This window comes from Pyxicephalus adspersus, chromosome 4, assembly GCF_032062135.1.
Source record: "Pyxicephalus adspersus chromosome 4, UCB_Pads_2.0, whole genome shotgun sequence".
Taxonomy (NCBI): Eukaryota; Metazoa; Chordata; class Amphibia; order Anura; family Pyxicephalidae; genus Pyxicephalus; species Pyxicephalus adspersus.
This window is the reverse complement of record NC_092861.1, coordinates 108717824-108744458: the sequence shown is the minus strand read 5'-3', so window position 1 is coordinate 108744458 and position 26635 is coordinate 108717824. Positions and strand designations below refer to the sequence as shown.

At 34.7% G+C, this 26635-nt stretch overlaps 1 protein-coding gene across 1 annotated transcript in view; it reads left to right on the top strand.

Moving 5' to 3' along the window:
- The window catches only part of UTRN (utrophin), a 393317-nt gene that overhangs the window by 343344 nt on the left and 23338 nt on the right, over positions 1–26635 (top strand). Inside the window, exons 63-70 of the mRNA XM_072410243.1 lie at positions 4078–4163; positions 9301–9458; positions 13309–13475; positions 15152–15263; positions 21145–21281; positions 22784–22822; positions 23246–23311; positions 26214–26279. Coding sequence (XP_072266344.1) covers positions 4078–4163; positions 9301–9458; positions 13309–13475; positions 15152–15263; positions 21145–21281; positions 22784–22822; positions 23246–23311; positions 26214–26279 — 831 coding nt within the window. The remainder of the gene's footprint in view (positions 1–4077; positions 4164–9300; positions 9459–13308; positions 13476–15151; positions 15264–21144; positions 21282–22783; positions 22823–23245; positions 23312–26213; positions 26280–26635) is intronic.

The window sequence follows — 26635 nt, the reverse complement described above, 5'->3', positions numbered from 1 at the left end:
ATCTATTTAAGAGTGTACTGTTTAAAATTTTGTCCCCTGAAAAACTGACTACCTAGTCACTAATTTGTCCTGTATTGATGAGGAACCACAGAGCACAGCAGGGAGCATAGGAGATCAGGAGAACTTCAATAGACAATTTCTGTACATCAGAATGGCATGCAGTAAAAGAAGAAAAATGTGTTTTGTTTTTGCAAGGAAAATTTTATCCCATGATTACTATTTGAGACAGAGCTGTTTCTCCCAGACCTGTTCTGAGAGAATTTAAGAGACTGGTATTAATATTCTTTCTCTATGAAGAAAGCTAGTAATGTGCCTATGATACCTTTAATGGCTTTATTATAAGGCACTGACCTTGAACAATAATGCATGTGAGGCGTTTGGTCTTTTTTTTTTTTTTTTTTACTTTAAATAGTTTTCAGGTTAGTAACTGCAAAGGTAATAAAACTAATGATACTAGGTAACAACTATTTTTTTAAGAAGGACAACAAGAACAGCCTTTTTTGTTCTTTCTTTTTACGTTATGTCCACTTAAAGGCTCAACATCATTCATTCAAAATAGCTATTCTAAAAAACAGAATATGACAAAAATCTTACAACCTAAAGAAGTAATAGAAATAGAAGTAGGGGTGGGGGTGCAGCAAGTTTTTTCCTGGACGTTTTTGTGATTATAGATCATAGTAGATCATAGACCTAATAACAGCATGCAATGCCAAGCTGCAATATCTAAAGCTAGCAAAGTACTTTCTTGTATACAAAGAGGAAAAAACTCCAGAGATGGAGACATAATCCTGCCCCTGTACAAAACATTGATCAGACCACATCTGGAATATGCAGTCCAGTTTTGGGCACCAGTTCACAAAAAGGACATTGTGGAACTGGAGAGAATGCATAGAAGGGCAACTAAATGAATAAAAGGAATGGAGGAACTCAGCTATGAGGAGAGATTAGCTGAACTGAACCTATTCTCCCTTGAGAAGAGACGTTTAAGGGGGGATATGATCACCTTGTATAAATATATAAATGTTCCATATAGAGAACTCTCTTCCCAATTATTCACTTTAAGCTCATTACAAAGGACAAGAGTCCGGATAAGGAAGGGATTCTTCACTGTGTGGTCTGTGAAAATTTAAAAAAGGCTCCCTCAGGAAGTATTTTCAGAAACTACTATAGATTGCTTTAAGAAAAAGTTGGATGCTGTTCTAGAAGCACAGAAAATAACTGAGTAATAAAGTTTTAAAGTAAAGATAACAGAGACTGTTGATCCAGGAAACATCCGATTACATCATGGAATCAGGAAGGAATTGTTTCCCTTGTTGAAACAAATTGTACCAGGGTTTTTTTTGCCTTTCTCTGGACCAACTATGTCCATAGGGTTTTATATCTGGGATATGTTTATTTCCCTAATGGTTAAACTTGATGGACTTCTTTCTGTTTTTCAGTAGTAACCACCTATATTTGCTTGATTTATGGCATTGTATGTGAATACTTATAGCTAGACTTTTCAAGATGACAATGATTAGCCAATCAAAAGATTAATAATAAAACTAGCTTTTGATAAAATAATAAGCTTCAATACAGAGATTCTCCTACGTTAATTTTTGCCTCTTTTTTATTGTTTTAAAAATTTATATTAATTTGTGCATGTTATATCTTCTCAGTTCAGCTTTAAAGTGCCCATTTTAAAATCAATGCTTTTTTTAGCAAAAGCATGTTATCTGATCACCTGAACATCACAGAATCTGCTTGCCTTTTCCTTTTAGAATTTGTTTTTATTTACAGTTTTACCATTGCAAATTGTTTGTACTTTCCTTGCAAATTGGAAGTACATTCCTTTAGTGTACATGCAGCTAGTGTTGTTCATCAGCATGGTCCTGTCATCGTTAAGGACCTTAACATTGCTTTTCTTATCTGAGCATCAGTGACCCATTGTTATATGTTTTTGCCTATGTGAATTGAAAGAATCTTTGAAACAGCATGATGGCAAGAACAACTTGCTCAGCAGCAGTAGAATTAATGAATTTTGTTATCCTAAAGATATAATGTGTTACCCACTCCTTGTCTTTCACTGTGTAATATGATGTCATGCTGAGTTTAGTGGTGTCATTTCTTTGGTATACATCACTGTATAAATGATGTGCTGGGGATAATGTAGACCTAAAAATCAATGGATTAAATACATGCTGAGATTGCCCACCAATATATTGCTTCAAAAAACATTAATACATTTTTTCTGCAAACTTTACTGAAAGTAAAGAAAATAATATTAGCTATAGAAAAATAGTAACTAAGAAATACTCTTTAGTAATGTGGGTTCAATTTGGGCTAGGCTTCCATGTTTGCATGGCTATAGACATTGAATGCTCATCAAGAAAAAATATAAATAGATATATTGTAACCCCTATAGGAATATTAAAGTAACTAGATCCTTTGGCGGAATCAAAACTCTCAGCCAAAGGGTAGCTGAATATATTCAAAGACAATTACAACCCAACATTGTTGGGAGTCCTCCTGTATATTCAATATTTTTAATAAATTACGTTTAGTAGTGAACCTACATAACCATAAATACACAAAGTTTTGTTGAAAATATTGAAAAGCATTTGTAAAGAATAGACAAAAGAAATTGGGAATGGGTTACGTCAAGGAAGAGGGCATACAATAAAAGACAATAAAAAAAGGGGGGATGTAATAGGGACTATTTGGAGTGGGCTAAGTGAGTTAATAAGTCCATGAGTCCCATGCTTTATGAAATTTTTACAAGTTGTTGTCCAAGATAGCAGAAAGTCTGTTGTTGATCATTATCCAGTTAAGCTTGTATTTGATGTGGATCAGTGGTAGAGATGCAGACTTAAAATGTCTAGCAATAGTAATTTTAGTTACAAAAAATATATATTAATTAACTTTCTAGGGTACTTAGGTAATTCATATCGATTTTTTTCAGGAGTTTTAGGGATTTCTCTGTAGGGTTATAGATATGGGTCCTGAATTTCTCTACCTTTGGGCAGGTCTACCAAACAAGGGACATGGAAGCAAGCTGTCTACAGCCCCTAAATTTGAAGGGGAGACTGAGAGGCTAGCTTAGCGATCTGCTCTGGGACTAAATACCAGTGTAAATGAGGCTTACAACCTGCTTCCACCAACACAGTGTTGATGGAAAGTTTAGACATTGAGTATGCTAGATTTTGCCATTCATCTGTCAGGAAAGGTTCAGATCTTTTTCCATCATGGACATTTATAATAGTTTAGTTTTAGGGAAAGTGGGAGTGTGATAGATGATGGAGAGCAGACCCCTTGCTGTGTCAGCCAACATGCAGGACCTCTCAAAATCATTAGGGGGGGAGTGATTTCTGTCCACTGTGGTTGGTGTATTTTGAAGGTAGTGTGCGAGAGTTGTGCAATTTTGCTGCATGATGACAGAGAAGCATGTGGGGTAGTGGGGGTGGCCTTTTAAATAAACAATAGGTAAAAGTGTAATAGTATATTTTTTCTTGTATAAAAAGAGTCTGATTTATTAAAGCTCTCCAAGATTGGTGAAGATACATTTTTATCAGTGAAGCTGGGTAATCTAAAAAACCTGGAAAAGATTTCTTAAAAGTAATTGCTATTTGTTAGCAAACATTTTTAATCCTGGACCAGATCCATTGCAGGTTTGTTAGATCACCCAGCTTCACTGATGAGTGTATCTTCTCCAGTCTTGGAGAACTTTAATAAAACAGGCCCAAAATGTTGATGTATCTTTTCCCTCCATGCAACTATGAACTATTAATGATTCATCCAAAGAAAGTGCAAGTTATAATACAATCATTTAGCCTTTAAGATCAGTTTCAGATGCTTCTGACATAATTCACAATTTATTCATAGGTCTTTCTGACCTTCAGTTGAATTTTTTTTGGCCCGCATTTAACCTTCTTACATTTTCTATAAACTTGTATTTGGAGGAAAGTAGTGCTGAAATAGCCCATGCACACATGCCCTAACTGTAAAAAAATGTTTTTTTATCTGTAAAATCAGCTGAAATATAGTGCACTGTTTTTTATTTTATTATGGAAGTGACTCATAGAACTCTTTTTCCAACAGGGGTCGGACAGGGAAGATTCGAGTACAGTCTCTGAAAATTGGACTTATGTCTCTGTCCAAGGGACTACTAGAAGAAAAATACAGATGTAAGTCTATTTTGATTATTAGAGGATTCATTATAAGGCATTTTATGTACTAAAGTGTAATTGTTACTGGTGTCTGAAATCTGGTATGTAATATAGTTTCATATTTATGTTGATAAATAAAATAGGTTAAACAGTTTAACATTGCATGGTGTAAAATTACATTTGCATGTTACCTAATTTTACACACAACTAATTTGTTTTCTAAATATAAATATAAAAAGTATATAATTTGGTCAATAGAGGATGCCAATATTTTTTAATATTAAATAATTTCTATGTGGGATTTCTTTGTTTTAATGTAAGCCCTTCACATGTTGTAAAATTAAGGTCAGTGTTGAAAACTTTTGAACACTCGCCTCTGTTTACCTACAACAATATTGCTTGCCACTGGTAAATACTGCTTACTATTTGCCTGCAGTCATTTATGGATCTGATTGTGATATATTTCAAATCTGGGATTTTCCTATAGTTCTTCTTTAATTTTGACTCTTGTAATCTCAAAGGTTTTAACAATATATTCCTAATTCACATATATGAGCTGTGTATATTGTAAAAACTGCCTTGACAGTGGTAATACTCCTGTATTTCTTTGTCTCAAATTTTACAATAATTGTTTTAGGGTAATAAATTCTTAAGCTTTAGTTGAACTGTACTTCTATATGCGGAACGCCAGCAAAGAAAACAGATTGTGGAAATGCTTTAGCAGCAGAAATATCTTATTTAAAAGTTTTTTTTTTCACCATCATCTAGTAACCTGTAGTAGAGCAATAAGCTATGTCACATGTGGTTAGATTAAGGCAGACAGATTTGTAACACTTTCTATACATAGTTTTGTCCTCTTCACAGCTTAAAATAAGATTTTTTAAAATACGTGGCAATCCACTTTTGGGGCTGTCACCATGTAATCACAGGCAGTTCTCAAGGCTTGCAAACTTGATAATGACAAAATAAATGGTATGCCTCTGTATTGATTTCTTTTGTAATATATGTTCTTTACTATTCTGTATTACTTGAAATGTACCTCAGTGTAGTGTAAGACACTTTATTACAACATACTATTTTGCGTGGTATTTATCTCCTATGTTTCTCATGAAAGATGTGTCTGTGTCTATGCTGATGTCATTATCCCCATGTATAAACCTTCATATTTCCTACACTGATGTGATATTTTTAGGGTACACAGGAGACCCAGAGAGCTGTTACTAAACCAAATTTCAGCCTCCTAAACATATTATATTAGACAAATATAGGGTAACAAGCATTAAATCCCAATAACAAGCAGATATTTTCACCTTAAGGGGCACGCTTTCAAGACCAGGGTCCCCAAATTAAGTTTGCAGGTTAGGCACCCCTGGGGCCACTTCCATGGCAACCAGCATTAGGGTACTTTCAATTCACTCTGTGCTGTGGTGCCCAAATATATACTTGCTCATTCACAAAACTTCAAGACTGCGTTAAGACTGACGGTGAGGTTGTGGTGCAGTTTCCCCTTCCTCAATACCGCTCACTGCCCCCCGGAATCAAATCAGTAGATCCTGCTGTGTGACGGACTGGCGGCTGGTGGGGTGCCTGTTACACATAGCTGACTTACCATCTGTGATGCGGAATTTTTTGGAAATGTAGGAGCCAGTAGGAAATGCCTCCCCCCCAATAAAATTTTTTACCCATCCTATAATGTTTCCCTGTCACACATAACTATCATGTGCAGGATTCTTGTGTCCAACTCTCCTCAAAATGTCATCACTGCAGCGCCATCACAAGATAATAAAACCATTCTAGTCATACCGTGCTACCCTATCACACATACCTGGCCATTTACCATCTGCGAGTCCTAATGTATTGACCTGAGGATGTGGTAGTAAGAACATGTACCTCTTGGATATCTGTCACATAAATTGCATTTCTCTGGAAGTATTCATTGCAGAGATTTCTGGGTACAAAGAAGGTTAGTGGCCCCCTATAACTGACAGCACATTGTAGGGTGTAGTTTCTGCTCTTTGGTACAAAAATGGTGAACAAGGAGCAATATGTTACCAGTCAGCACTGTATGAGATAGCTTTAGTTTTGTATCATTAATAAAATGAGCATTAAATGGTGAGTGCAGAAATTACTGATTTGTCATCTCTTTTCCTTGGTGCATGTACGTTACGTTAACAATAAACATTTCAATTTTATTTCATTTTATATTTAAACATTCATCTTTAATGTTTGTTTGCATTATGACCCGCAAGTTTTATCTCAATGTCATCAGTGGCCCCCACATGAAAAAAGGTTGGGCACCACTTATATAGATAAATACATGCACACAAATATTGCAGTACAACATTTTGAAAACTTATGGAATACCAAACAGGTTAAGATATGTAAAAACGTTACAGCTCAAATTACTTATAAAACGTAAATTACATACTATATATGTCTTCTAGACAATGTAATCAATAAAGAATACATTGTCTTTTCCTGAATCTTGAATAGATAAACCTCAATGTGTTTGTAAGCACTTAAAATAGTTATTCAGTAAAACAATGGCAAAAGTGAATGGAAAGTAATAGTTTGCCAGTATCCTTGGCAGCCACTAAGGAACTGAATTGTGTATGTTGAACTTTGACCATTTTTTTGCCAATATAATACACTATTGTGACGAATGGATCTCTATAATGATCAAAACCATTTACATAATTTATATAGTTAGCCTTGGAAATCTATTACATCTATGCTATTCTTGTCTGCTGACATCTGCTGTTGAGCACATAATATTTTGATATTATACATAAGGATATAAAGAAAATTCATGCCTGCATCTGTCAGAAATTCTCATTGATTTCTTGCTTTTAGTTTCAGGGGTATATAACACAGTATACTGATTATGCATACGGCCTAAATCAGTTATTCTCAGGTATCAATAGACTGATTGCAGATAGAAGGCTCATAAATATTCACTTTGCAAAACAAATATTGATCTGGGAATGATAACCTTTTAATACCTAAAGCAATGCAAGTAAGCTGTAGTTCTCACTGTTTTAAAGGTGTATTGGAGTGCCCACCTAATTAGATTTTAGGTTATGCTCTCCAGTTTTCTTTCTTTTTCTCTCCCATGATTTGTAGTTAATTTGAAATATTTAAGTGGCCAGTGTATATTACAGCAAAAAACCTATTCATCCAAGTTTGTGTTTTTTTAAGATCTTACAGTTTTTCTGCTTGTGTTACACTTGTATTAGCACATATGGTGTCCATACAATTGTATCAATCTTTTTTTAGCATATTCTTGGTAACCTAAATTTATTTAACACATACAAAAGCTAGCTTTATAGAAGTGTGTTCACTGAGGTGGATAATTCATTTGAGCTTCAGTGCTTTCTTTCCATTAGCACCTGATGTTGTTATAGATTCCTTGGAGAATTCAGCTATACAATTCACATCATATCTACGGAGAGAGCACTGCATCTCTTTTACTCTCTCTCTATGTTTGCTCCCTACTCCCACTCTTTATAGCAGGTCAGATCAATCTTCCAGGATTTAATATGTATATAGCTCAGAAGTAATGGCTTCTGTATATTATGTTTTTTTTTCAAATAAAACATTACAACCAGACAAGTCCTTTATTGCAGAAGGGACAGGTGATAGCCCTTCTGCAATAAAATAAAAGTATCTGCCTGTTTGCTGTTTTTCAAGTGCACCCACCTATCTTTGCTCCATTGTAGGTCCCATCATCTTCATGCATCCTTTTTCCAAATGTTGGATTTTTGGCAATGTTTGGATCTTGATTGGCCAAGCCAGAATGAACTTGCACACATGCTCACAGGGGTTCATTCAGTCTCTGCAGTCCTGAGGGATGCCGGAATACCCAGCATATCTTGGCATCCTACACTGAGCTGTAATATGCACAGCTCAGTGTACTCTGGTTTATTAGCGGCATCCTCAATTCATCCACTAGGTGGTGCTGTGTTTGGTATTCACAGTGAATTCAACTTTTAAACATTCCTAATAAAATGAACACAGCATCACCTAGAACAGGGGTGTCAAACTCAAATACACAGAGGCCCAAAATTTTAAAAAAAACTTAGGCAAAGTCACGGGCCAACCTTAAAATTTATTGAAAAAAATTTAGAAATTTTTTCCTACTCATTAGATATAAACCGTTTTCATACGGAAACAAAGAAGTTTTTCTTCACATTCAATCTGAACAAGCTTTTAATAGAGAAAGAGGCATAATTACTTTTTAATTTTATTTAAAAAAAAATCTTATGCATCTTTCTCTATTTGTAGCCTTCTGAGTTAATAAGTTACACGGCCAATACGGAGCTAAATCTTGCTAGTGTCCCGACGCTGAAACTCCCTCTTCAGTGAAATGGCTCAGTTACTAAAATTCCCAGCATTATTTGCATCTATAAAACAGTCCAATGCGGGGCCATTGCGCATTGCTGGTATATAGTTGCAAGGGATGCTGGGAATTGTAGTAGCGGCGTTTTTTCAATGCAGCCATGGGCCAGCTGCAGTTCATATTTAGAATTCCTTTGGGGGCCAAAAAAAAGACATTGGGGGCCAGAGTTTGACACCCTTGACCTAGACAGTTCAACATTTTAGTTTACCTTTAGCTGTGGCAATTTCAGAGTCCAGGGCAAATTTGTTTGCAAACTCTATAATAACATTTATAACAGAGCACCTTAAAAAAAGAAAAAGAAAGAGCAGCAGAATTAAAGACATTTGTAGAGGTTTATTAGTAAAATGTATCCTTAAATCTAAAAGATTAAAATTGTGCACCTTTATAGTTCTGTGATGCAGTGCCTGCATTTTGTTACCCCACTCCTTCTTTACTACAGAGTTAGAGAGTGGTGTGGTAATTGGTTATTTACAGAAGATATTTTCCTACATTGTTTGGTATATTAGGTAAATGTAAAGAAAGGTAAATCCAAGGTATTTTGTGTACTTCCTAAAATGTTTTTAGTGAGAAAAAAATTTAAACAAACATGACAACCATATCTAAAAAACATTCATTTGCAATATATTATAATATTGTTCTTGGTTCTTTTAATATGTTGCAGTATATTACAGCAGATATGTATTTGATTGCCTCATATGTTTTTATCTTTTGTAAAAGTTTACCCATGGATTGCATTAACATTACCTTCTTACACAGATCTCTTTCAGGAAGTTTCTGGGGCAGCAGATACTTGTGACCAGAAGCAGCTGGGCTTACTCCTGCACGATGCTATACAAATCCCACGGCAGCTGGGGGAAGTGGCAGCTTTCGGTGGAAGTAACATTGAACCAAGTGTCCGTAGTTGTTTCCAACATGTAAGTGAAGCAAGACAATTCATTTCAGTTTTACTGATATCATGCTGTGTAAATAGCTTACAGAAAAATAAACATAAGCTACTTGGGAGTCTAAAAGACTGTGAAAATATCTGAAATATTGAAAACTAAATCACATTCTGTTGTATTTTAATGAGCCACAGGTGTTTTCCTATTCAAAAGATTATTTTTATTTATGCCTAAACTGGGAACATTCTGTGATCATAGGAAAGTTTTTGGGTATTAGCAAGAAACACCAATAGCAGTGTAAGCCTAAAAAATGGATAGTTATCCACACAGGGAGTTGTTGCTCGAAAGGTCCTCTGATATAAATACAAATATAGAACTCATGTTACGCTGTGTTTCCTTCCTCACAGCAACATCAAACTCTAACATGCCCATTCATTATGAGGATTGTTCAATTAGATCAGTTACTATGGGACAGTAGATGCTGATCATTTTAGATCTCTAAAGTTTTACAATCCAAGCAAATAGAAAATAAAAAGTTTTTCTGTATGAAAAAACAAATCTTAAAAGTGTATTTAAAAGTTTCATACCCTTACAGAATTTTAATTATTTGATATACTACGTATTTCTGCAACATTTTGTTCTGTGCTACTAGCCATTTAGACTAAAGTAGGTATAGTTATTTCATCTTTATCCCCTGGAAACCTTATTAGTTTTGATAGATACAAAAATATTCTTTAGACTTGGTATTCTTTAGGCTGTAAAAAATAAAGATGGTTGACATAAAAGCACTATTCAAAGGATGCAGCTCCTCGTCTCATATGTTACCCTACCTCAAAGCTCCCAGTTAGATTATAAATGTGCATTACAACAACTGTGATGGCTTCTATTTGCAATCACCATTCTGTAAGCCCTACCAAAATGCTATAGATTAAGGTGGCGGTAACATTTTTACATATGTGGGCTATATATAAGTAATCCATAGCCTTGCTATGAGTTCTGCTTCAAGTGCTATTATGTAGTTGTTTGTAAACTGAACTAGATTGATGGGCACTGCTGTCATCTTTTGGCCCAAAATGGGCATTGTAATGCTTACCCAACTTTTATTCACCCCACTTTCTCATTAGTGGTCAGTGGAGGTTTATGCACTCAACTCTTTCATGATCTCCTTCACAGTAGTAGGCAGTGCAAACTCAAAAAGAAAGCACTTTGCTGTGCACACTGTGGTACAATCAGAACATCTCATAGCTTTGCTCCCTTCTTTTAAACCACTGCTGTTTTGAAATATTAAAGTTTTCTCCTCTCTTTATGTTGTAAGGAAAGGAATTTGCATAGTGATAGGTGTGTAGTAAAATAGCTATGTTCAGGATAGTGCTGGTATTTTGTAAACTAAATTGGTGCCTGAGCTTCTATGCCAGTAGGTATGTCCTTGAACCTATAATGTGTGAAGGTGCCAAGCATGTTTGTTTATCAGAAAGTTGTTTTCTGTGGGGCTCAGGAGCCCTGGATCATTGAATAAATCCAATTGTCAAACTACCCAATGTCCACTGATACTTTGTGAGTTGGTGGTGAGGTTTTTTCACGCAGGCTTTTCTCCAATTCGGACTAAAGACAAGACCCTTTTGATCGTTACCTGTAGGTTACCTGTAGGTTCTTTGTTTTTTTTTTATATTACATTTGAATGTTTTCAATATAAATGCAAAATGTATTAATTAAAAAGTTAATTAGCATTCTGGTTTTTATTTGTGATGCCAGCATTGAATCAAACTGTAGGCTATTTTATATTTTAGAAAAAATACCTAATAACCCACCTAATAATCCATCAAATTCAGCAGTAGATTGAGTTGAGCTGATCTTTAATTTATGTCCTCACGTAATTTCAGTACATTAGTTTCTAATTCATTTGTTTTATAACTGAAGCTCTTAAGAAATCTAAATTAGCTTTTCAAAGCATTCTACCTAAGGAAAATGTTTGCCTATATAAATAATATGCTCCTTTCTGTCAGTGAGTGGGTTTATAAAGGAACATATGAGCTTATTAAAAGATGTCTGACAGACTGAATTCTATCTATCACACAGCCCAACACTGCAGGCTCTTTATACATTCTGTAAAATGGCTCAGTTACAGACTGGTAATAGTTGTTAGAAGAGAGTTGTTCACTTAAATAGGATAACAGGTCCAAGAATACTAGGCTTAACCTTCACAAAGCTTCAGATAAATGACTAACTGTTCACTCGACAATTGTAAATTTATAATATATATGTATATACAGGTAGTCCACGGGTTTTATACGAGATAGAGACTGTATGTTTGTTCTTAAGTTGAATTTGTATGTAAGTCGTAACAGGTACATTTTTTTAATAAATGCAACTGAAACAACTGCAGAGTTTGTTTTGGTCATTAAAGAGTTACAAGAGGTTACAGAACAGTAAAAGATTTTTTCTGCAAGTCATGCAAACTGCCCCTCCCCCCACCAAGCCTCCATCCTGCACACAAGTGAGCAGGGAAGCCCCTTCCTTTGTAGGAGTTGTCCGTATATTGGATGTCCCTAACTACCTGTGTAATATGTAAAATTTTTAGTATAAAAAGTGGGGTTGTGCACAATAAAATATTAAAAAGCTTGCAGGCTGCCAAAGTGTTACATTAAACCAACAAATGACACAATCCTGAAAAATGATTATTGATTAATGAAAGTTAACTTGCAGTCATTCAGAGGATAGTCTAGTTATTCAAAAGGATAGCAATCGGTTACGCTAGATTTATGAAGTTTGTTTATTTAGTGTATTTTGGATCTTTTTGATTTTGATGGTATATGTACAGATTTGTACAGGTCTGCCATAATAAAAAGAAAATTTTGTTTAGAGCTCTTCCTAAAGTGACCCTGTCAGAGTAAGGTAATGTAAACTGCCATTGCTGAAACATCAAGATTCTAATTGCCTTGATGTAAAGCTGATCTTTTGATTTCAGTCACATATGAAACATGCATCCAGATAACTGTGCAGCAAGTTGTGTGAAATCAAAACAATACATTTATAAATTTGGTGTAATAATCTCTAATAATAATCTCTGTAAAAAAAAAAAGGAAAAAGGCCCACTTAAATGTAAACTTTTTACTTATTGTTTTTTTTTAATTGTTCCCTGAATGCTACTTTTTGCAACATCCAAACACAAATATAAAACATAGAGTAAATATTCAGCTTGCCACCACCTTTATTATTATCCCTCTCTCCCCAGAGGCATATTAACATTTCCAATAAAAGAAACATTTTAAATGATGGATATTCATAAAACCAATAAGGGATTCTTTACATTGCATTAACAGAAGCCAATAAAATGTAAAACGTGTGCACAGGCTGGAAATGTATATCTATGTAACTAGGCAAATTCAATTTATTTCATAGCTGTAAACATAAATGTAGAGACCTAATAAAATACTTTCCATGTCTCAACTTACAACTGTTTGAAGTGTTATGCCAGGTAGGGAATGGTTTTAGCCTCTGTTTTAGTTATGTTCACAGCAACAGAAAATTAGGGAAAACTATCTCTAAAACTGACAAAGACAGCAACAAAAAGCCAAGAAATTTACAAACCTTCTACTCTACTAAAAATGTTTTTTGCTTCTTTGTCCTTTTTAAACATTCCCGCTAATTTCCTTTACTGAGGATAACATGTTGAACAGGTAAGAAAATGGAACTAAATCTCCCAAAAAGCATAAAAACCTGTCAGGTTCTAACTTCACCCTGTCCTAAACTAAAATGGTCTTGGTCGTAGTTCAGCTTTAAGAGACAACCCCCTTCTCATTCAATAGGCTAGACGAGGCATAAATGAAAAGACACAAAGTTGATTTATGGACATATTACTATATTGCTACTATTTTTATTCTAGGCTCAAAATAAACCAGAGATCGATGTGAAGCAGTTTATTGAATGGATGCGATTGGAGCCTCAGTCCATGGTCTGGTTACCTGTGCTTCACAGAGTGGCAGCAGCTGAAACCGCTAAGCATCAAGCCAAGTGTAATATCTGCAAAGAATGTCCGATTGTAGGATTTAGGTAAGTTAACCCATTTATTTTTCCTGTTATATGGACACATTCATGGCCTGTTCTCACTAGCTGTCATTTGTTACCCAGATGGCAACATTTTTGTTTTGTGCAGCTTTATAAGCAAATCAGCTGCAGCCAGACACCAAGCTTTTTAATTGGTAGATATGAGATGTTCTTTAAATGCCTCCAACTGTCCCCATATGGTCAACATCTCAATTAGGCCACATGCTGCTAGTAATCACACCACTTGACAGGTGCCACACTGCAGGTAGTTTAAACAAGCCCTTAATATAAGCATTCCTGATAGCACTTCATAATCTATTTTTTTACAAGTATATCAAAAATATAAAATATATAGGAAACACTGATATCACAGACTTGTATACTGAAAAGTCGGAATATTGATTTACTTTGAGATTATGAAAGCTGCATGCCAGGTCCTTTTATAATAGCAAAAAAATCTGGATAAGAAAACAGCATGTATAAAAATTTTATTTATTTTAGTCTATCATTACAAAAATCAACTAGTAACAAAGTTGTGAGCAGAGAATATTTTTGTTTGAACTGGAAATAATGAGTCATGATTTTAATAATACCTTAAAAAGATGCCAATAATCAGATTAATAATGCTCTAATGCAACTTTTGCATAGTCATATTATTGCTCAGTAGAAATTGCTGATGTTCATATATTACACACACTGATGTTTTCCCAGCAAATACCTTGGGAGATCTTATTACAGCTGGTTCTTGTGTGTGTCATAAAAAAAAAAAACTTATGCTGTGGTGAACATAAACAGCAAATTGGATTTTTAGGGGGTTATAAAGACAAGACATATTTTTTATTGTGTACCTCCTCTTGGAGTGCAGATCCCTGTTCAGCTGCAAAGCAATAAAGATAGGGTATCTAATTACATTCAAGATATTTTGCAGGTAAAAGAAACAGTAATAAAATAGACAAACTAAGCTGCATTTACTGCACATTATCTGCTTTGATTTTTTTTAAAATAATAAAAATCTTACCTTATTTTTCTTTTGGATCTTACAAGCACTCAAGTGCATGGTACTTAGGTAGCAGAGTTATTAACATTGGACTCCTCATTCAAGACTAAATTTACATTATAATTACAGGATACTGTGCCTAAGACTGAGTGCTAGAGATTGCCACAAAGGGAGATAGTTACCAGTAATCATTTATGGGACTCCACTGTGACTTTGCAGTTAACCTGTCTTGGGTTTAGGAAATATTATTATTCAAAGTATTTTAAAGGTCTTTAGCAAATAAGCTTTTAATGCCTTTTAATGTTACATTATTAACAGTACATTTTATTACAGTGTTTTTATTAGGCAGGTTTTTACGTAAGCATACCAAAGCATCTTAGCTTTTCTTTTCATTGATGAAATGGTTGTATGATCCTCTACATGTTTTCTCATTTTACAAAGTGCCAATGGTAATAATTACCCATGGCAACCAACAGGAATGAAGCGTTTACACTTTGTAGTAGCCAGACCTATTAAAGCTATGGTCATTTTTGATTGCTTGCCAGTGGTTACCAAATGTACTGGTTTGTGTTGTAGCTCATAACCAGGGCAAGCTAGTGAAATCATTTAAATCTTTATTGCATTTTATTGTACGTATTGAATGGTGTTCCTAGTATTAGTACACAAAGTTTTCCTTTTATTTTAGGTATCGTAGTCTGAAACATTTCAATTATGATGTTTGTCAAAGTTGTTTCTTTTCGGGAAGGACAGCAAAGGGTCATAAGCTACATCATCCAATGGTGGAATACTGCATACCAGTAAGTATTATTTAAAAAAATATTTTATATATTTTTATATTATATATATATATATATATATATATATATATATATATATATATATTGCCTTTTTAAGATTCATGTTACTTTGACAAATCATTTATGCTGAATGTGCACAGATAGATTTGTCTGATTTCAAGTTTATTGCTAAAGCATATTCAAATAAAGATCACAGCATTAGAATTCTGGCTAGCACTTTGATTGCCAGCAGTGCAATCCTTGGGGATGGGGAAAGATTTTCTCTCTATATTCATGACTAAATGGAAAGTTAAATACGTACTGTACATGTGTTCACTTAGGTCTGCTAATATGCACTCAGGAAAGTGCTTTTTAAATGAGTAAACCTCTTTAGCCATCACAATGTGTAAATAAATAATTCTAAGCCTCTTTCCCCTAAATTATAGAGCCAGTTTAACCATGTCATATTATCATATTATCTTTATACATTTTTTCTTCTAAAATATGTATGTCAATGTTTTGCATTAAAAATTACCGTACGGAAATTCACCATGGGAGAAATAATAGTCACATGGCAAAAAAAAATAAATGTTATGGCAAATTTCATACTAAGGTTTGGTGTATGGCTCCTTCTTGTAATACCTTTTAGTACTGCTTTATGTCAATGATAATAACTTCTCCTACAATATCTTCTCATATGCTATGGTAAATAATAATAATTTTTAGATTGGGTCTGTAAAAAAGAATAGGTCTGTTTTTTGTGCAGGTTTCAGGCTTTTACAAGCATTTGTTGAGATGCTTCATGCAGCTACCAAGGTCCTTTGGCTGTTCAAACGTCTCTATAGTCTTGCAAACCCCTACAGAAGCCTGTACAGGATTTGTCAAGCGTAGGTAGGAAAACAAGTCTGAAAAAACCCTTAGGAAACTAAGTGACACTGAACAATCAGTCATTACTGTATGGCTAGTAGCCACATTAAACTAGTTGAATGTTGAAAACTTTTTAAAGCCTATTTAGGCCTCTTCCATAGTTCCTATAAGTGCCAAGAACATAATCCATATTATTACACAGTATTTATATAGCACCATCATATTATGCAGCACTGTACAAAGTCAATAGTTGTCTCACTAACTGTCCCTCAAAGGAGCTCACAATCTAATGTCCCTACCATAGTCATATGTCATTAATGTAGTCTAAGGTCAATTTTTAGGGGAAGCCAATTAACCCAACTGCATGCTTTTGGGATGTGGGAGGAATCCAGAGTACCCGAGGAAACCCACGCAGACACGGGGAGAACCTGCAAACTCCATGCAGATAGTGTCCTGGCCAAGATTTGAACCTGGGACCTAGCGCTGCAATGGCAAGAGTGCTACCTGTGAGCCACCGTGCTGCCCATGTCCATATCCACACAGGTCACATATCATATCCACACAGGTCATAATAATTTAAATAACAGGCAGATTTGGATTTCCTTGGCATATTCTATTGTGATTGGATTGAGCTATTTGTGTAAACATATGTTTGTTACTGATTTTTTTTAGAACTGAAGTAAATTTATCTAACTACTATTAGCTATGAGCTGAATGAGTGAGGACCCTCAAACAGTCATTGCCCTGTACTTACCATTGAAAGGGCAATGTAATGATACCTCCAATGGCTCAGTCAAGACATATAGGCTTATACATTGTATTAATACCAATATAAGTTGGCAAAAGCTACCAAAGCTCTGCAGTCTCAAAGCGTACCTTATCTAAATTCAACACAATTTAAAGCTAAACTCTAAGCAGATAAAAAAGACATATTGTTGCAGCCCTAATTTTGCACAATAAAATTTAACATATTCTGAACAAACGCAGTAAAAACACTTTAAACACATTACCATGTTTGTATCCATAAGTATTGTGGGAAAATTTGATAATCACAAGTTCACAACACAATTATTAAAATCTAACTTTTTTATGGATATTGTGGCAGGGTTGTCACAGTACCTAAAGGTGTGCGATAGCCAGGGAAAGTCCCTAGAGACTGTGAGTTTCCCCATTTTGCACTTTTATTTGTATTTTATTTGCTTAGATTAGACAGGGCTACCAAGTAAGTTAGTCAGGAGCCAGATAGTTAATTTTTTTTTTGTTGTTTTGTTTATTTTTTGGGTAACTTACTAATAAAGACATGCAGAGGCCTGAAGCTTGCACACCACTCTCTTGCCTGTTTTTTCTGGTCACTGCCTTGTGATCCTCTCTGTGAGCACCTTAGGCAGCTCACAATATAAACAACATTTCAGAAGACTAAAAGCCCTGAAGTGTAAACAACCAGCAAGAGTTTTTAGCCTATTAAAAACAATTGAAACTTTAGTTTGTTGTGATTGTTGAGGATTTTTGAGAATAAATAGTTTAATAATAGGTCAGGAATGTTTTTTTTTTTTTCAGGAAAACCAACAATTTAACCAAGGTCATTACCTTCTGCCACTGACCTTGATCTGCTTGTTTTAGATTCTGCCTCAGAAACCCATCAGCCTCAAATTACCACTCACTGCCACCCCTATTCATTCCCTATGGTGCTGCTACAGGGAGAGGCTAGTTTATATTAACTCCCAAGAAGGTGTGGGGAAGCTGTATATGCATCACACCTTTAAGTGTGACCCTAGCCATATGCAGCTTGCTTACTCATTACGTTGATAACTGTCAATAACCTGTAATTGAGGAAAGATTTTTCTAGCAGTAGTAAATGATATCAGAACTGAGTCTGTGACTGTCTAACAGGTGGACCCAATTTTTGATATAGAAGAGAAGTCCCTAAACACTGAGAAGCATCACTTCTACTTGAGAACATGTTTTCATCTTGAAACTGAAGAGAAAATATGTACTTAGAGAATTGTCGCTGTAAGGCAAAACATGCTGTAAACGAATTATTTCTTCATTTTAGCAGCTTGGAAAAAGCATTTAGGACTTCCAAGTAGCAAAGATTATTTGTCTGTAAGTGAAAGAGGTTTTATCTACAACTGTAATAAGCTCTTAAGGCTAGAACATAACTTTTAAATATCCCTGGAATATATATAATCTTCAGAATTTTCTAAGGTTACATTTGATTTTTGCCCCCTACAGCATCAGTGTGCTTAGCTTGTAATTACTGTTAATGTGTTCCTATTATAAGGCTGCTGAGTAATATTGTAATCTCTTCCGGTTGTTGAATAGCGCGATCGCGTGCGCGATTCCGGATCGCTAATACGAATGCGCGACCGATAATCCGATTTTGTTTGATGAATCAGGGGCATTGGGTCTGATTTAATAAAGCTCTCCATGGCTGTAGAAAATACACTTTCCTCAGTGAAGCTGGGTGATCCAGCAAACCTGGAATGGATTTTTCCAAAGTCATTTGCTAGCAAACTTTTTTCAATCCTGGACCAGATTAATTCTAGGTTTGCAGGATCACCCAACTTCACTGGTGAAATTGTATCCTCTCCAGCCTTGGAGAACTTAATAAATCAGGCCCATTGTCCTTTAGAAGATGCACCAAGTCAGATAGATCCCATCTTATTTCCTGTTTGGCGGATGCCCAGCAACATTTTTACTTTTCATAATCTAACCCTTTTTAATAATTGACTTTCTGGTCTTTAAGTCATGCAGGCTCAGCATCGCATGTGGAATTATCTAGGCATGTGTGCATGCAACTGCAGCCTGTCTAGGAATGCCCAGTATTCAGATCTGTGTTCATAAATGCATGGACATATTTATCAATTGGTCTAAAATGAGTAATGTAATGAAATAGATTTTATATAATATTTCATTACCATGTTTATGAGAGTGGAAAGGAGGAACAAAGGAAAGAAAATATAAGCTGATTGAACTTCAGCTTTACGCTTTATATTTCATCCATAGAGCTGTATTGTACTTTCTAAATAAAAAGGTGCTCACAGAAAACTTGAGCTGCATTAGCATGTGGTTTAATGGTAAATTTATGGCCTTGCATAGAAAAAACTAGCTATTTTCGATGTGAAATTGCTTTCAAAACAACAATCAGGTATATCTTAATTAAGGAACGTTATTCTTTAACTTGAACCTTTAGCTTGGCACAGTTTTACTTAACAAATGATTGTGCTTTTTATTGTTGCTTAAACACTATTATTAGTCCAAAGGGAAAAACACATTTTCTCTCACTAATTTGTACCTAAATAACATCTGTAAAATCTAAAGTACATCTGTAATCCATAAACTTAAAGGTACAATTATTAGCTTATAAACATAAAAGCAAGAAAAGTCTCTTTTCTATTTTCTATATTGTTATGGCTAGACCCCTGACAACTACCATTTCATTGTCCAATAAAAGAGACCATCTCAAATCCAGAACCAGAAAATCCAGAGTTTGCATGTTCTCTCCAGGTTTACATGGGTTTCCTTGGGTACTCAAAAAACATCTCCAAAAACAGTTTTGTTTGTTGTTTGTTGGCTTCCAGAGATATTGTTCTGGTAAAATCACCAACAAAACCAATGTGCTGTGCAGGCTGCAGGAGGAAAAGCTGGATATGTGGTAATACTAACAAAAGAAAAAAAATAATTTCTTTATTAATATCCTACATTGTTTTCAACTGAGAATGACTTAGCACTCTTCACCATCTTTAGCAGTGTTCACAATCCTGTATTTACACCATAGGTCAGGATGTGATGGTATCACATAATGCAGCACACTATTAAGAATGTGAATTGTAAAAATAGTCAGTATGACAACAAAAATAAATTTCTGACCGGTTCCAATATTTCTTCTGGCGCTTGTCATACAGGAAAATATTTTACAGTGACTTCTTCAATTCTCTTACTAACAAAATTCACAAAATGAGAGTTCTCTCATTAACAAAATCCTAAAAAAGTTCTATGTAATCACATGTTTTCTAACAATTTGTAGCTTGATCGCTCAGTAATTGAGTTTAGGCAGTATTAATCAGAAACAGGATTGCCAGCAAAAAATTGCTAGACTTAACTACAAATCACTGATATAGTGAAATTAAATTACAAGCTGAAAATTGCTAACATTAGCGATTCATAGCAAAGATTAAGATCTGCTACTAACTCTCCCATGTGACATCAGCCTTAAAGTGACTTGGTCACAGCAGAGTCCAAAGAAAGCAAAAGCCTCATGTATGCTTACCATTCCTGCAGCCTTTGTCTTTAACTTCAGCTACTTTCATGATTCCCAGATATGTTCTCGGTGTATCAAATACCTTCCCCTCTCACCACATTCTGTGGTTACTTCCATCAGTTTATGTGCCACTACAAAATGTACAAGCTGGCAGGAGGAATCATGGTGTGGCAGGGGTAGCAAGTAGTTTACAACCCAGTGGTGCTGAATGGCTGCTGCAACTGGCGATCAGCAAAGTAGACATACTGTCCTTTCACAGCATAGGCTTTCTTCGTTTACTTTGGAAGTTGTAAAAGGGTCACTTTAGAACCTGTAAAAAACTCAAAAATAAAATATTTTGTACTAATAAAATGTGTTTTCAATACATTTTTATCACAATATGTATATTTAGTACATGCTTATTGTTTTCCAAAGTCTCTGGTTACCACATTTAACTTTAAATCCCTGCTGTCACAATCACTTAATATATTTATTTTTCTGAGCTCTGGTTCCTCACGGTTGTGCTGCTGCCAGAGTTTCTCTCTATCTTAGTATTTCATACTTTTTTTATTCAAAAGTCAAACTTCTGTTGTAATTATTATGCAGATTTCGTAGAACACTGTCAATCTGGTTGGCTTGAGGACAACTCCTGCCAAGCTTTCATTATTTAAATTACTCAGTATTCCAAATCTAGTCCAAGAGGTCCCAAATGACACAAAGTAAAGTGGCGGCAAGCCAGTGTAACTCCATAGTTACATCTATGATGTGTTTACTGCATTTTCTCACTGCCCTCAGACAACATCGGGAGAAGATGTTCGAGACTTTACGAAGGTGCTGAAAAATAAGTTTCGTTCCAAAAAGTACTTTGACAAGCATCCCAGATTGGGCTACTTACCAGTCCAGACTGTGCTTGAAGGAGATAACATGGAAACGTAAGTCATCTACAGCATCCTTTTTGATTTTAATAATATTGTAATTCCCATGGCCACTGTACACACCCCCCTCTTTATATGAAAGACATCAGGACTAAAATATGAACATGTACTGTAAAAACTATCTACAACTAAAATCCAAGCCCTTTTTTCAGTTTGCCACCCATTTGTCGACAGCTGGCCATAATGCACACTGATTGTAAACAAATATAGTTAATACTGGTAATGATCATTTAATCTCAAAAATTACATTTGAAGGGCAACGTAGGCTTTAAAAATGTTTGCTTATGAAAAGTACTGCATATGTTTATGTATTCAGATACATTTTTCAGAGGTTAGAATTTGTTTTAAAAGATTCCGAGAGCTTCACCAATGACTTAAAAGGCCTCTGTCATAAGAGAATAAAATAACACTGCCATTTCTGGATTACCTATCTTTTAAAAATGCTAGATCTCTGACTTTCATTCTCATGCGTTGATTTCTATGGTAATTAGGTCACTTATCCAGAACAAGCAAAGAGATAATTAGTTCTGAAACATCTTTGCTTGTTTTTGATCTGTAGCTGAAAGGACTAATATCATGCACAATCAGGCATCTAGCATTTACAGAAGGAGACTAGCAGTGGTAGCCCCTATATGTCTTTTACGAAATAGGTACACTTAGAAGCTGTTCAGTGGGATCCACAGTATGTAGATCCACATTGTCACATATAAATCAGTGGTACTTATGAAACTAAAAACAGCTTTGACCACAGATTTCAGTTAGACAATGCATTTTTAGTAACAGTATATGGATATGTGTATGTAAGCAGTATGTGGCGATTTCTCATCATTCTTTTGTGATGTGAGTGAAGGGAATGAAGAAAACACATACTGGATTTTACATCATGTACTATACACTTTTATTGTTTACATCCATCTTCTGTATTACCACAATCATTTGTTTATCTTGAGGAAAAAAAAATATATATAGATATATAGCTGGTATGTTATTAAATGTAGTTTGCAGTACCTTGTACTCTGGGCCTTGAGGGAATCCACTTGGTATTTAATCGCCACAGCTTTGATTCAATGTATTTCTACATCTATTTCTAAAAAACAGTATCATTTTTTCAGGGTCATTTATGCGGATGTGCTTTTTTGTTTTCTATTTTGTTCTGTGCTACTATAAATTTCTGGTGTAATCGGATACTTCTAACCTAGCTTTAAGCTCCGTTGAACCTCACTGCAATTCCTGGTGCACAATCGATTTTAAAGTAAAAGACGTATAGCACTGTTCGTATATGGAACAGCTAGATAATGCAAAAATTAATCAACTGTGCTGCATTTCTGCTGCAATTGTTTTAATAGCAGCCCTCCAGGAATTTTGCATAGGAGCTTTGGTCTTTCAAAACCTTTGTCTGTAACTTGAGGGAAAGAAAGGTTGGGCTTTGTGGTTTTTCTGCTATCGCTTACATGGCATTAAAGTATCTCTCTCTTGCTTTCCTCCTTATTATTTTACAGCCCTATTACACTCATCAGCATGTGGCCCGACCAGTTTGAGTGAGTATATTGTCTGTTATAAATTACCCCATTCCAATATCAATTTTATTGGGGTATACAGTTTTAATTTTCAATATCTGTTTTTTGGGCTAGTGTATACAGGGGTAAGCTTACAATTACCTTGTAGTCAGCTCAGATTTCGACAAGCCAAGTAGAGCTGAATGAACAAAGCAAAATAAATTCTCAAATAAAGCCGAGGAACAGAATATGTACACACATCAGATGATTATCGTCCAAAAGGATGGAAAGGATCATGAAAGATTCTTTCCAATGACAAATGTCTAACGTGTGTATGAAGCCTTAGTGGCTCAAGGTTCAAAGTCAATAACAGAACAGTTATTTGGTTCTGATTCAGAAATGTCCAACCTGTTCTAATTAATAACTTTATTAATATCTTGTATTTTCTTTTTATTTTATTTATAGTCCATTGCAATCTGCAGAATTATTTGATGATGATACACATTCCAGAATAGAGCAGTATGCCAGCAGGTAAGCATGAGTCTTATTTGGAAGATACTCTAATAAATTAGAATTTGAACTTACATTTTCTTATAATTTTATACCCGATATATTGTGAAAATATTTTTATTGTTGATTGTCATTGTTTTTCATATTTAATGATGCTATTAACCTAACTGGTAGTCATATTCATGTTCTTATTTCTCTGGCCTTCTTAGACATACTGGGATTGTTCATGTGGAAGCATAAGCAAACATTTATTTTATTTAACTTGCATGGTACTGGAACAATCAACGTGAATACTGCTTCGACCTTTTTACTACACTTTACTTTGCAAAGTGTATGTGACCATACACTTTGCAAAGTAGACATTCAACGTACCAATTGAACAGCATCTAATTTTTTTAATAAATCAACTCTGCTATCTGTAATAGCATGTAATATGTCCAAACATTTTCTTTGGTACAAATTTTTAAAGATACTCTGTTAGAGTACATATGACAAAGTCCAACAAAAACACATTTTGGAGCATATACTGTATATGAAACATTAACTGAGTCTGGTGTTATGTTCTAATTTGACTTCTGCAGTAGCTTTATGCTGTATCACCTGTTAGCAGTATTGGAAAGTTACAGGGTCAGGATGAATGGGTATACATTACCAAAGCTAAACCTGCTAAAAACGTGCATTCTATTCTATTGTTATTTTACTGATACAGCCAGTGCAAGGAACAAAGACATTTAGCAACTAAGACAAAAAGGCTGTATTTTTTTTTTTTTTATAATTTTATTTTAAATATAATTTCTTCATTGCTGTACATTGCTGTAGCATTGAAGCATTGCTGCTTCATTGCTGTCTCAGTCTCAAGATTTACAATAGGCATAGCAGCCCATAAAGCTGTTATAGTCCCAGTAAACAGAGGGGAAACATTATTTTCTTATTTTTGCATAGATGATGCTTAAGTTGCATGTCTTGGACATGACAACTATATTCAAGCAGTCTGTATGATGTTCTCTCTTTGTTTGCATGGGTTTCATTCCACATCCTAAAAACATACTGGTAGGGTAATTGGCTCCTCTCAGAAATATTGGCGTTAGATTTTTACTGACATGATAGACATTAGACTGTGAGCCCCCTTTGCGACAAGGAAATTACTATAGGCTTTATGGTGCTCCTAATATTTTAGCGCTATATAAATACAAGACATTATGCATTAACTGTACATTATTATGACCCCTTAGGCTGAAAATTGCAGGGTTGTTGGCCTGAAGCCTAATAGGGCATTTACAGGTAGACAAGTAGAGCTTGCAAATGTCTCCAGGCCTTTTTTATATAGCCATAGTTGATAGTAAAACATGGCAATAGCCATGATATATTTGGATTGTTGACAGATGCCTGGAACACACATTAATAAATAAGATACACACATTTATATTAAACAATTAGGGATTAGCCTTCAGTAATCTTTTTGTGCTGTAAACTGCTGAAAGCTGAATACTGATTGGATGTCATAGGTTATTGTATGCTTTTGCTTTTTGCATTTTCAGCTCTATGGTGTGAAAACAAGTTTTTTTTAAGCCTCCACAATTCCAAATATTAAAGAATATCCTGAATAAAGTTTTCTACTCAGCTTGTAGTTTGTGGGAAATGTGCAAATTAGGAAAAAAAGTCTTTGATCTAAAACATGCTTGTACATTTATTATTTGTGTATCACTGACAACATTGTCATTTCCTATCCAATGTGAGTGGGAGAAATGTATAGGAAAGGGGTATACAGCTTGGTAATACTGATGTGTTTACAAAGCTGAAACTGAACACTTATTTACATATTTATTAAAAAGGAAGTTTATTTGTTTGTCTTTCATCATTGAAAAATTCTTGAAGTTTACTTCAAAGCAGAGACACTTCTTTCAAACATAATTGGCATCCAGAAAATTATCAGTTTTGGAATAATAAAATTAAAGGTGCAGATCTGCTTTCATGTCCTTAAGCATCTGACTGTAGAACACTTTTAGGTCTTTTTATGTTTAATGCCCTTTCAAATAAAACATGTATGACTTGAGTCACTTTTTTACTAATTTAGGTACCAGTTTTTGTCGTAAGTCATGCCTTAAATTTAATACAATATTTTTAAAGCTAGGTTATATACAAACTGGCAATTTGTATGTGGTCAGAATAAAGAGATACATGCCTTATTAATTCTTCTTTAATTTGAAATTGGTTGAGCTACTCCCATATCATCATAACAAACTACTACTTTAGTCAATAGAGGGAATGAAATAAGGCATTTACAATCTGTCCCTAACAGTTTTGTATCTTTACCTTTACCCACATATACAATCAATATCAATAAAAATTAAACAAGCCATCAATATACCCTGAATGCCATAGAAAGACTGAACATGCTGCGGGCATTTAACATTTGTGCTAGTGTTCCTTCATGTAAGTATTTTTTTTAAACCTTCACAGTCCTGAACATTAAAGCCTGACCACACCATGTGGCGTCCATGTTTTCTGACACTCAATTAAGGTGATGTATGTGGATACAAGGACTGTGGAATGTGTATACTGTGGCTTAGCTCAAGCTATATTAGGGTTGCTCCAAAGATTTGGATATCCTAGCAATGTCCCTGCTAGGCTTACAATAACCAATAAAAAACAAAGAAAGATTATTTCATACCTATTGGTAAAAAACCTATTGGACACTGCTCTTTAACCTTCAAAACAGGAGCAGTAACTAGATGAATAATGTTCACATAAGAGCTGTATCTCTCTAAACATGTACTGTAAGTTGACTCTTCTTGTCGTCTTCCCACTTAGTAACTCAAATATTCTTTCATTTTTTACAAGAGTATATTTTAATTTAGGTAGATGCAACAGAAGTTGGCAAAAAGGTGTGGGTAAATAAATGACTTTTTCTTGCCTTTCCTAGGCTGGCACAAATGGAAAGAACTAATGGATCCTTGTTCACAGACAGCAGCTCTGCCACTGGAAGCATGTGAGTAATATTTGTTAGATTGAAGAATGTTGTATTAAGCCATTACAAAGATTAAAACATATAGGTCCTAAAGGTTGCTTGTAAAATATAAATACTATCAGAAAAAGAAACTACATGGAGTTAATCAACACTTGTTAATCAACACTTGAACAACAAATATGTTAAACATATAGACAAAATATAGACCAACAAAACTGAAATATATTTTTATATTTTTTTTATTAATATTTCTAAAAATATTTACACATTACCTAAAGGTAAACTATAGTAAGTATGGTAAGGTTGGTTAAATATACCTTTTTTTAGGTAAACTTCAGTGGTTCAAAATGTTATATATATTTTCATTTGCTTGTGTA